The 12,467-nt window shown below is 39.4% G+C and overlaps 1 protein-coding gene across 7 annotated transcripts in view; it reads right to left on the reverse strand.

Moving 5' to 3' along the window:
* Positions 1-2,715: 2,715 nt before the first annotated feature.
* Positions 2,716-12,467, reverse strand: part of mrtfab (myocardin related transcription factor Ab) — a 42,360-nt gene continuing 32,608 nt past the window's right edge. For 3 of the 7 annotated variants that reach the window (XM_089122067.1, XM_089122068.1, XM_089122073.1), the window contains 13 exons: positions 12,113-12,259; positions 11,614-11,774; positions 11,233-11,349; positions 10,872-11,125; positions 9,778-9,949; positions 9,172-9,567; positions 6,893-7,780; positions 6,596-6,799; positions 6,300-6,398; positions 5,001-5,141; positions 4,773-4,859; positions 4,587-4,647; positions 2,716-4,126 (listed from right to left, as the gene is read on the reverse strand). In XM_089122067.1, the coding sequence (XP_088978193.1) occupies positions 3,576-4,126; positions 4,587-4,647; positions 4,773-4,859; positions 5,001-5,141; positions 6,300-6,398; positions 6,596-6,799; positions 6,893-7,780; positions 9,172-9,567; positions 9,778-9,949; positions 10,872-11,125; positions 11,233-11,349; positions 11,614-11,774; positions 12,113-12,259 (3,278 nt within the window). In that variant the 3' untranslated portion in view covers positions 2,716-3,575. The remainder of the gene's footprint in view (positions 4,127-4,586; positions 4,648-4,772; positions 4,860-5,000; positions 5,142-6,299; positions 6,399-6,595; positions 6,800-6,892; positions 7,781-9,171; positions 9,568-9,777; positions 9,950-10,871; positions 11,126-11,232; positions 11,350-11,613; positions 11,775-12,112; positions 12,260-12,467) is intronic. The other 4 variants (XM_089122071.1, XM_089122070.1, XM_089122069.1 and 1 more) reach the window with 4 other exon arrangements.

The raw sequence follows: 12,467 nt of genomic DNA on the forward strand, positions 1-12,467 counted from the left end.
AATTTTTGAGTTTCGATATCTCAGCTCTGGAAGGGGCTAGAGCCTCCATTTTTGCACTCAGGTCTAAGTCTCATGGCCCTCTATCAGAATCCAGAGTTTTGGGAAGATTGGAGAAACTTAATTTTTCGCCCCAAAAAAAAAAACGTAAGGGGTACCACTGTCGTTTTTTTTTCGGGCCCAATTTTTGAGTTTCGATATCTCAGCTCTGGAAGGGGCTAGAGCCTCCATTTTTGCACTCAGGTCTAAGTCTCATGGCCCTCTATCAGAATCCAGAGTTTTGGGAAGATTGGAGAAACTTAATTTTTCACCCCCAAAAAAAAAAAACGTAAGGGGTACCACTGTCGTTTTTTTTTCGGGCCCAATTTTTGAGTTTCGATATCTCAGCTCTGGAAGGGGCTAGAGCCTCCATTTTTGCACTCTGGTCTAAGTCTCATGGCCCTCTATCAGAATCCAGAGTTTTGGGAAGATTGGAGAAACTTACATTTTCGCCCCCCCAAAAAAAAAACGTAAGGGGTACCACTGTCGTTTTTTTTTCGGGCCAAATTTTTGAGTTTCGATATCTCAGCTCTGGAAGGGGCTAGAGCCTCCATTTTTGCACTCAGTTCCAAGTCTCATGGCCCTCTATCAGAATCCAGAGTTTTGGGAAGATTGGAGAAACTTAATTTTTCGCCCCAAAAAAAAAACGTAAGGGGTACCACTGTCGTTTTTTTTCGGGCCCAATTTTTGAGTTTCGATATCTCAGCTCTGGAAGGGGCTAGAGCCTCCATTTTTGCACTCAGGTCTAAGTCTCATGGCCCTCTATCAGAATCCAGAGTTTTGGGAAGATTGGAGAAACTTAATTTTTCGCCCAAAAAAAAAAAACGTAAGGGGTACCACTGTCGTTTTTTTTTTCGGGCCCAATTTTTGAGTTTCGATATCTCAGCTCTGGAAGGGGCTAGAGCCTCCATTTTTGCACTCAGGTCTAAGTCTCATGGCCCTCTATCAGAATCCAGAGTTTTGGGAAGATTGGAGAAACTTAATTTTTCGCCCCAAAAAAAAAACGTAAGGGGTACCACTGTCGTTTTTTTTTCGGGCCCAATTTTTGAGTTTCGATATCTCAGCTCTGGAAGGGGCTAGAGCCTCCATTTTTGCACTCAGGTCTAAGTCTCATGGCCCTCTATCAGAATCCAGAGTTTTGGGAAGATTGGAGAAACTTAATTTTTCACCCCAAAAAAAAAAACGTAAGGGGTACCACTGTCGTTTTTTTTTCGGGCCCAATTTTTGAGTTTCGATATCTCAGCTCTGGAAGGGGCTAGAGCCTCCATTTTTGCACTCAGGTCTAAGTCTCATGGCCCTCTATCAGAATCCAGAGTTTTGGGAAGATTGGAGAAACTTAATTTTTCGCCCAAAAAAAAAAACGTAAGGGGTACCACTGTCGTTTTTTTTTCGGGCCCAATTTTTGAGTTTCGATATCTCAGCTCTGGAAGGGGCTAGAGCCTCCATTTTTGCACTCAGGTCCAAGTCTCATGGCCCTCTATCAGAATCCAGAGTTTTGGGAAGATTGGAGAAACTTAATTTTTCGCCCAAAAAAAAAAAAAAAACGTAAGGGGTACTACTGTCGTTTTTTTTTTCGGGCCCAATTTTTGAGTTTTCGATATCTCAGCTCTGGAAGGGGCTAGAGCCTCCATTTTTGCACTCAGGTCTAAGTCTCATGGCCCTCTATCAGAATCCAGAGTTTTGGGAAGATTGGAGAAACTTAATTTTTCGCCCCAAAAAAAAAACGTAAGGGGTACCACTGTCGTTTTTTTTTCGGGCCCAATTTTTGAGTTTCGATATCTCAGCTCTGGAAGGGGCTAGAGCCTCCATTTTTGCACTCAGGTCTAAGTCTCATGGCCCTCTATCAGAATCCAGAGTTTTGGGAAGATTGGAGAAACTTAATTTTTCACCCCAAAAAAAAAAACGTAAGGGGTACCACTGTCGTTTTTTTTTTCGGGCCCAATTTTTGAGTTTCGATATCTCAGCTCTGGAAGGGGCTAGAGCCTCCATTTTTGCACTCAGGTCTAAGTCTCATGGCCCTCTATCAGAATCCAGAGTTTTGGGAAGATTGGAGAAACTTAATTTTTCGCCCCCCAAAAAAAAACGTAAGGGGTACCACTGTCGTTTTTTTTTCGGGCCCAATTTTTGAGTTTCGATATCTCAGCTCTGGAAGGGGCTAGAGCCTCCATTTTTGCACTCAGGTCTAAGTCTCATGGCCCTCTATCAGATGGTGTTCAATAATTCTTAGTGATTTTTATGATCTGATTTTAAATGCATATCTTTAAAAAAAATTAAACAGTCAGATGATAAAATCTGGATTCCCACATTTTCCTGCAGCTTAAAATGTTGAGCATTGTCATGGGGGTTTGACTCCCAGAGAATCCAAGAACTATTAGAAAAACTAGCATATACCTTAAAAGCAATGAAAGTCGCTTTTATCCAAAGCATCAAATGCAAGTGTAAAATTAAATGTAAAATCATTCACTACCATTATATATACCTTGTTTGCTTAGATGGCACCCATTCAAGTTCCACTCTATTTGAAGTTTCAGGTTTTTATATTCAATATAATTTTGAAGACTTCTAAATACTGTTAAAAAGCCCTTTTGATTCAATAGCAGAATAAGAAATGTCCATTGTGAGTGAATGTACCGTGTTTATGCGAGTAAGTTTAAAACAAAAATACAACAAAACACCCTCCACACTGCATTTTTTTCCTTTTATTTTTTTCCTTTTTTAAAAAACAAGAAGTTCCAAGTACTCTGAAACGAAACCTGAACCCCAGCCCTGACCTCCACCAGCGAATCGCTACACAATCAGAGGGAAAAGAACAAAGGTTTCATCAATACATGATCCTAAAGTACAGCAATGCATAGAGATCTGGTGAACGTCACCAAACCTGGTTCCCTGCAGAGCCCATTAAATTGGGTCGTGTACACCAGAGCACCAGTCGGGTCAGCTTAAGTGCAATGTTGGAAGAACTAACATGCCAAAAGGGTTCAAAATCAAGGAGATCTATGATATCTCATATTTTCCCTCCATTTAGTTTGTCGATGCAAGTGACTGTGTGAGCAGAAATTGCCTTATATAATGGTCATGAGATCATAACTTTATTGAAATGGGCAGAAGCAACACTATAATGGTGCCAAAGATATGTAGAAGTTTGTACTAACTGGTGTGCTTAAAGTGAATTATTAGCCTAACCAGCATGGACAACTGGTCTAATACTTTGCTAGACCAAAGTATGGGTTAATTTGCGCTGTTGAAGGTATGAGAAGTTGGTGTCAGGGTCCAGATTGGTCTCTCCGTTGGCAAAGGCAACAGTGCCGTGTGATGCGAAACATTTGAGCATAATGCAGTAAATGAGAACTTAAAATTCAGTGCTTAAGAGGACCTATCAGACACAGGAACCGTTGAAATACCATTCGGCGCAGGAATATGAAGAAACAAATTTCAGCATAAGAAACAGCATATGTGCGAATGGAGTGTTTTGTGTACAGCCTATACACAGTAAGGTTGAAGGTGCTAAATGTGTGTCATCAAGCAATTAAGACCAAAAGCTACAAACATGAGTCCCAGTGGATCTGCAGATCTGAACTGTCCAAAAAGTCTGCAGAAAATACACTGGGTGGGGTGTGCGAGCTGAGAGGGGCGAGGATCATTCCCCCGCCGTTACAATTACTGCCCCCTCCTACCCCGGGTATATCCAGCCAATCCATGCCATCCAGGTTGGGGTCTTCAAAGTCCAGGTTGGCCGGGTGGGGTGAGAAGCTCATGTCACTGGTGTCCATTGGAGATTGGGGATGGTCCAGAATACTGTAAGTGCTCAGCATTTGGTTGTGGAGGTCATCGATCAACGTCAATGGGCCGTCCGGCTCCACGCCGAGGAGAGGAGCACTGGTGGTGCTCTCCAGGAAGTCCTCGAGGTGGACAGTTCTAGAGCAAGGCCTGTCTGGGGCGTCTGGGAGCTGCTGGGAAGGAGCGGGAACAGGGTTGGGCTGATGTGTGGGTGGTGAGAGGTGGAGGGGAGGAGGTGGGGATGGAGTGGGTGGGCTGGAGTGAAGGTCTGACAGGGAGGGGTCTTGACTGGCTTTAAATCCAGACGAAATTTCTACAATGTGGAAAGAAGATGGATTTATTATTATTATTATTATTTTTTAAGAAGTCTCTTATGTTTACCAAGGATGCATTTATTTGATCATACAGTAAAAAAATACAGTAAAAATTGTTGTCTTGAGAAATATTATTACAATTTGAATATATTTTAAAATGTAATTTGTTCCTGTGATGGCAGCCTTCAATGTCACATGATCCTACAGAAATCATTCTAATATACTAATTTGGTGCTCAAAAATAATTTCATGATTATCAATGTTAAAAACAGTTGTTTAATATTTTTGTGGAAACCGTGAAACATTTTTTCAGGATTCTTTGATGAATAGAAAGATTAAAAGAACAATTTATTTGAAATAGAAATGTTATAAAGCACCGTCATTTTCCATATATTTAAAGCATCCTTGCAAATTAAAGTTCATTTCTTTAAAAAAAAGACTCTTAAAAACTATTTTTACCTCCACTCTTGATCAGGATATCGAACAAATCATCTATTTGCTGGTTGTTAGAGACATTATCCTGTGAACAGAGAATAATCACCAATGTTACTATAAGAAAAACAGTGGAATCAGAAAAAGATGATGAAAGAATGAAGGAGAAAAAAGAGAAAAGGAACAAAGTAAGAATGTGAGTAAAGGCCATACTTTAAAACGCTGAGGGGGGTGATTGTTCGGCTTAGGGGGGGAAGGGGTGAACAAAGTATGTTGATCAAATGTTGGGCAAATGTCCTCCTAAAACAGATGGACATGATGGGTAGAGGAAAATGGAAAAAGAAATGTGAGCTTTAGCAAAGAAGGAGATTAAGAAAAGGGAAAATGGGTAACAAAACTAAAGCATGTGTATTATGAGTATAAATAATGCATGTGTGATACCTTAAATGAAGGGGGTGAAGAGGGCTTGTTCAGTGGGTTAGATTCCTCACAGAAGAAGGGCTCAAAGCTCGGTGGCGCGGACACTGGCTGGCTAGACTCCTGAACACTTGTGGTTTCCAAGTGGAGCCCTTCTTTCTGAACCTGGAAATGGGAGATTTCAGTATGAGTCAGCTGCAGAGAGGAGATAAAGCACAGCTATATGCAGCCTAGCCCTTTATATCCCCTAAGTACTATAATTGTAACACATATACAAAGTTTTGTTAGCTCTCAATGCAATCCACAAATGCCCACAGGTCATTTCATATCTGCAATTTTGAATGTACATTTGAAACTGTTATTCTGTGATGTTGATCCACGGGTCTATAACTGTCAACAACTTTGGAAAGTCAATGCATGTTACATAAATATTTGACAAGTTTTGTTTAAGTGTCAAGGTAAACAAGTAATTCCTTTGTACTGTTGGACCATGCCGATGATTTTGAATGACTGAAAAAGCCCCAGTCTCATTTATACTGAGGTGGCATATGTGTTAAAAAGCTGGGTGTAGACGCATCTCGTTCAAATTCATGTAATGTTCACTATGTTGATTTCAAATAAGAATAGTCAAAGAATTAACTAACTAACTTCCCCTTATAAGTTGAAAACGTGCTTATCATTGGCTTTCATCATACACTATTTGTACATACAGTCAAACCAAAATTTATTTAGACACTTTTAACATTTCTCACAGTTTATTCGCTATAGTTAAGAAAATGGTAATAAGATATGACAAGAACACAGAGATATCAAATCAGTTGACATTTCAATGGTTTTGGTCTCACAAATGAATCAGATTAAATATCTGTCAGCTGTTCAATTTAAGTACACAATTAGATATCAATTTAGGTCAAAAAATGACCAAGCAATGCTTATTTCTTTTCAGTCTGTGGTGTAAAAAGGTCACATAACGCATTAGCATTAGTTAGGTCAAAGTGTCCCAAAATTGGTCCCAATTTGTTTAGAAATATTTCTCGTAGACCACTGTATGAAGAATTTTTTGGTATAAGTAGTAACAGTTTACTTTTATTTTGCTATGCTAACTTACATAAATGAACAACAGTGTCCTGCACCAACTAGTTAAAAAAAAAATCTGGTGTCTGAATAATTTTTGGTTTGACTGTATTCTGAAACACATCTAATTTCATGCCTCTTCACAAGACTTCACAGTTCAAGTTGTCAGAGAGATCTCCATATCATGTAAATGCTATTTTTTTTAGAACAGGTTTGAGTAAGCACATCCTCATTTTTATATGCACATACTTTGGGGATGGGCTCTTTGACAGCTTGTGATTGGTTGGCAGAACTAGCCATATCAGCAGATGACTGGCTAGGGAGCTTGCTAGGGGTTGACTGCAATCTCTGAAACACAACAAACCAAGGATTATCATTACAAAAATAAGAAGTAAAACTGTTTTCAACATAATAATAATAATGTTTCTTGAGCATCAAATCATATTTTATATCATATATGATTTCTCATATGAAAATTCAGCTTTCCATCACAGGAATAAATTGCATTTTAAAATAATATATGAATGAAATTGTCGTTTAGTCACCTGTAGAGTAATCCGTCCATTAGATTTGCTTTGAGGAGACTTTCCAGTCAGGCTTTCCACACTATTACTGGTGAGTGCAATCAGATAACGGTTGCCATTGCTGTCGGTGACTAGCGTAGGTGTGGAGTGCGCTTTCAGGAGATCCAGTGGGAAAGACGTAGTAATTTGAGTGCCAGATGGCTGATTGATAAACACCTGTGAAACCTGTAAAAAATTAAATTAAAATAAACGTGAAAATGACGACAAGAACCGCATAAAAACTAAATGCACACAACAAAACCTGGAAATGTGGCTGACCTGTGGTGTATGTAACTGCTGATTTTGTGGCGTCTGCTGCTGCTTCTGATTGGTTTGTAGCTGCTTTTGTTGGCTCTGCTGAATGATGAGCTGCTGTAACTTTTGTTGCTGCTGCTGTTGCAGTAACACGGTCTTCTTTTGCTGCTGCAATTGAGTCCTCTGCTGCTGTTGTAACAGTGTCTTCTGCTGCTGCTGTAGTAACTTCACCTTCTGCTGCTGCAGTAACTGAGCCTTCTGGTGCTTATGCAGTTGCAACACCCGTGTCTTTCCTTGCTCTTGCTGCAGTTTCTGTGGGTCGCTTTGCTGCTGCTGTTTTTGCTGTTGCAGTAACTGTGTGGTCTGTGTGTTTGGTAGGTCCACGAGCATTTGCTGCTGCTGCGCCTGCAGCCGATGAATCTGCTGCAGCTTGAGCAGAGTCTGCTGCGAACACTGCGTCTGGATCTTTTTTAGGGGCTGGCCTTGCTTCTGCAGGTCCTCTGATGTGTCCATCTCCTCCTTGACCTCTTCCTTCACTCTCACTTCCAGTCCGTTAGACAGCAAAGGTATTTCAGCATTGCCCACGTTGTCTGTGACCTCTGCAGCCGATCCGCGCTTACCCTGCTCCAGCTGAGAGCGCAGGGTCTCCACCAGCCTCTGCTTCTGTCTGAGCATGCGCGTCAACTCCTCGATCTGCTTGTCCTTCTCCTGAAGCATTTGGTCTTTGTCCAGAGAAAGCACTGCAGTTCCTGATGCTGCCACTGGACCTGGATCCTGACGCTGCGAGACTGGCAGCAGACCCGGGCGAGAAAGGCTGCAGGATGCCTGCATCTGCCCGAGAGACTCCTCTTTAATTGGAGAGCGGTGGTCTGGAGACGGCTGCAGGCTGAGCTGTGTGAGAGGTGAGCTAACCTGTTAAGGGAGAAACGGTTCTGGTTACACTTCATTTTAAGGTGTCATTGTTAGTGTAATTATACATTAAAGCTACACTGTGTGATTTTTACCCCCATCTAGTGGTGAAAATGTATATGACCATCCAGTGAATATTAGTTTCTGTTCCTCTCAATTCCGATTTCGTTTCAACTCCTACGGTGGCCAATGTAGTTCAAGATTAACATGGCTTCCAGTTCGACCTCGTTCATGAGCGTTAACTCAAACGTAAACGCGAAAGGCGAAGCTTGAATTAACATCAGGGGTATGTCCCTCTTTGGCTAATGTACTTTCAAGATGGAGGGGCAACATTGCGACCGACATTAGAGCCCCTTACCCATGTGTATTTTCAATGGCATATTATACACTCACGAGAATACTTTATTACTTGAACGAAGTAAATAATACATTAATGAGCACATATATTTCTGAAAGAACTAAGCGTTTTTAGCTAAGAATAAACTAAAAGGGTTACACAGTGTAGCTTTAAAGTACTGAGTAATAATAAGCAACCACATGTACTAGGATTTGGTTGAGGGTTAGTTGTATGTAGTTATGCATTATTTACTGTTAATACTATGGTAAGTACATGTAACAATTGTAACAAGTACACTGTAAAATAAAGTGTTACCAAAGTTCTTAATTTTTAGAATTTAGAAAAACTTTGTCTATTACTGATGATATAAATATTTCTTAGGTTAAAAATCTCTAATTAGATACAAATCTGTACAAATTACATACCATCAGTACAAATTAAATAATAGGAATGTAAAACTGAACTAATACTAAAATAAGTTTGTAAAACATTAAAGGGTTAGTTCACCCAAAAATGAAAATTCTGTCAGTATTTACTCACCCTCATGTTGTTCTAAACCTCTGTGTTTATTTGTTCTGCTGAACACAAGGGAAGATATTTGCAAGAATGTTTTAATCAAACAGATCTCATTCCCCATTGACTACCATAGAATGTATTTTTCCTACTATGATAGTCAATGGGGAATGAGATCTGTTTGATTAAAACATTCTTGCAAATATCTTCCTTTGTGTTCAGCAGAACAAATACACACATAGAGGTTTGGAACAACATGAGGGTGAGTAAATACTGACATAATTTTCATTTTTGGGTGAACTATCCCTTTAAAGTTAAATTTAAGTGTGTGTGAATTAACTTATCATATTATGATAAGTTAATTCACACAAAGTGTTACCAGTTAATCCAAATGGAAATAGGGGAAATGAACATGAACTGAATATATACAACATTGAAAGATGACAATAAATAAAAAAAAATAAAAAAATAGTACCGATATATTGTGCATCCCTAATTTTCCTTTAACCATTTCTGCTGTTCATCTTCAAACACATAGACCTACCATTTCTCCAAACACATCCCCATTGCAGCTGGTCTCATCTGGACTCAATCCAGCCAGAGAGCGGTCGGAGGGTGTAGGAGACACAGGAGGAGAGGAGCTAGTGCTGCTGAAGCGCATGATTTGTGGTGGAGTTGTGCTGTGGAGCCTAGTGGTAGCCGCTAAGGAAAAGGCAGACACTGGAGCAGCCGCGTCTTTCGGGTTTTGATGTGGGACGGCACCAGATGACTGAACTGACACCTGCGGTAACTGAGCAGGCACAGTTTTCATAGCTGCAGCTCCTGCGGCTGATGATCCATTGTTCTGCTCCTGGTAGTTCTTCAGTCGTTCAATAAGATCGTTCTTAGTTCCAGACACTGTCAGACCCCTCAGTTTGAGCTCTTGTTTAAGTTCTGCAACCTGAAAGCGAGATTAATCAGTTTAGTATCAAAATATCCACAGTAGTGCAAAAAAGTCGAAGTATCATATTCTCCAATGGTTCTAATATTGTGACTAATATTTTAATATTGTTTTGGTTCATGATCAAATCTGACCTCTTCATAAAATCTATATTAAAATCTATATAATTATTGCTTTAGTAAAAGTAAATAAACTACAACTGTTACCCACTTTGAATTCATCCAGATTTGGGGGTAAAGTGCTGGGTTTAGCTCCTCCTGCTGTAGGCTGGCTCTGGCGATTGGGCCCATTCTGATTGGAGGAGACTGTCGAGGATGCGGAAATAGTCTGGGAAGGGGAGGGGCCCACATTGGTAGATGGTTGCTGTTTTTCAGCAGGAAGTCTGGAATTGAACAGATTTATTTTAGTTTTATAACTAAACCAGTTAGTTGTGTCTACACTTCTCTAGAACGGTGGCTTTGCTTCAGAACGTAGAATTTGTAACCTGTTTTCTGTATCACATTTTGTTTTATCTTGCAAAGGTTTGTCTGTTTACTTTGTTATCATTATTATGCATGATTTAGCTTTTATTATTTGCATATAATTTGGGAATGTTTTGTGAATCAAAAAAGATCTGTGACCCATTTTTGGGTTGGGTTGAGAACCACTACTCTAGCAGACATACACCTCTGTTCAAATATTAAAGGTCAGTTCGATTTTTGTATACTATAATTTATTTTTATTAATTTTTTTTATTAAATTCATAATTTTATGCAACAAGGATACAACAAATTGATCAAACACGACAGTAAAGACATTTAAAATGTTACACAATATTTCTATTTCAAATAAATGATGTTCTTTTGAACGTTCTATTAATCAATTAAATCTGGAAAAAAATTATCACGGTTTACTCAAACATGTAAATAAGCAGAACTGTTTTAAACATTGATAATAAATAAAGATCTGAGGGATCACATGACACTGAAGACTAGAGTAATAGCTAGAGTAATATGGGTATGGGTTGTGTATGTTGTTTAATGTCTTTTCTGATTTATTTTTTATTTTTTTAATTGGTCTTCGAGTCTGTAATTAAGTTCGATTGATTGATTAGTCTTTTAATAGAGTAATAGTAAAAGACTATTACTAGAGCAATAGTTTTATTACTCAAGTAAGACTAGAGTAATAAAATTCAGCTTTGGTATCACAAGAAAATTGAAAGCAGTTGCAATAAAATAAAAAAAATAAAAGTTTGTTTTTATTACAGTTTTTAATGTATTTTTGATCAGGTAAAATGAATCCATATCATGTGTGGTTATACTCACTTTGGAGGGGCAGGTAAGATAGTGTGGTAGTTGTAGTGCTGCTGTTGCTGGTTGATGATCTGAAGCTGAAGGAAAAGCTGCTGCTGGTGGAGGATCTTGGCGTACGAAGAGTCCAGCTGAGGCGGCGGCTCCCGGTCGTTCTTCTGGTCAGGTGGGATGTACTGGTGATATTTGAGTTTCTTCACTTTGGGCTTGTTATCTTTGGCTTTCTTGGATCGATGAGAGATTCGATCTGTGCTGGACTTAGACAGCTGCTTATGGTGAGAAAAAGCAATGCAACAAAAAAAGAGAAGCATGAGTGATGAAATCGGTTTAGACCAAAAAATTTAACTGATGATGGGTTTGATGGCTTTTGCTTTACCTTCGTATGTCCTGTCGGTGGACGGGAAGAGTTTGTTATGGTAAATTCACTGGTTAGATTCTGTGGCGGAGAGGCATCAGATGCAACGAGTGGAGGAGGTGGGGCCTGAGTGAGGAACTACGATATATAAACTGGTTAAATACGTTATGTGAACTTAAAAGCATTACATTGTCCTCAACTCTGTCCTCAATTAGAAAATTTAAAGGAACAATACAAATGGAAAAAAATAGCCTTGACCATTCTGCTAAATTTCTGTTTTTGTGTTCCAGAGAAGAAAGAAAGTCATACATGTCCCTTTAAGTGTACAGAAGTCTAGCTTACTGAAAGGACAAAATAAATATTCCATTTGTCTCATATTGAACAACTGAAACAGGAATATACCTGAGATGGTGAGAGGTCTCCATTCATATTCAGCATTTCAGAGGGGGAGTGTTGAGGAGCAAGACCCAACGGAGAGTCCTGACTGCACTGGGGATCCGGTGACAACGCATCACTGCTGTCCTCATCCAATGAGGAGCTTTCACCCTTCGGAGACTCGGTACCTGATTATACGCAAGAAATTAGTTGTCCGATATGTGCATAGACACACTTAAGGAATTAACGAGAGTAAAACTAAACTTAGATTTAATATTTGGTTTGCGAATTAATCAATTTGTTCACTGAAGTTCAACTGTTACACAATTTAAAAGACAGGGATGTTATTGACAAGAAATGTAGTTCAAGTTTCCTGCTTTTGTCAAATTTGCAAATAATAGATTTACATTAGTGTCATTTGTGGAGAAAATGCTTATAGTGCTTAAACGGCAAACAAAAAAGCTGACATTGCTGTAATAGTGCGAGCAACATAAACACTGTTTGTGACTGATTATTACAGACTAACCAATGAGCGAATGCACAGGGAGGATGTTCTTGTGGATGAGCTCGATCGGACCAGGGCGGTGAGAGATCTTATCATTGAGATCGTCTGCCAATCGAGCTCTCTTCAGCTTCAGCTGCTTGGCCTGCAGTGAGGGCTCGGCTGAGGTCTCTGTGGGCGAAACAAATTTAACAACTGAATCACTTCCTTCTATGTAAATACCACCTAAATTCCCTTCTTAGAGTCCACTGACTCAATTAGAATTGTTTGCATATTGATCAGCTACCTGTTTTTATAGTATCAGAAAGGGAAATAATAAAAAGTTACAGAGAGCTCCTTCAGTCCTGAACAAGTCAAGATAATATAATGGCTATGGACC

This window comes from Pimephales promelas, chromosome 17 (assembly GCF_988280905.1).
Source record: "Pimephales promelas chromosome 17, fPimPro1.hap1.1, whole genome shotgun sequence".
NCBI classification, from domain to species: Eukaryota; Metazoa; Chordata; class Actinopteri; order Cypriniformes; family Leuciscidae; genus Pimephales; species Pimephales promelas.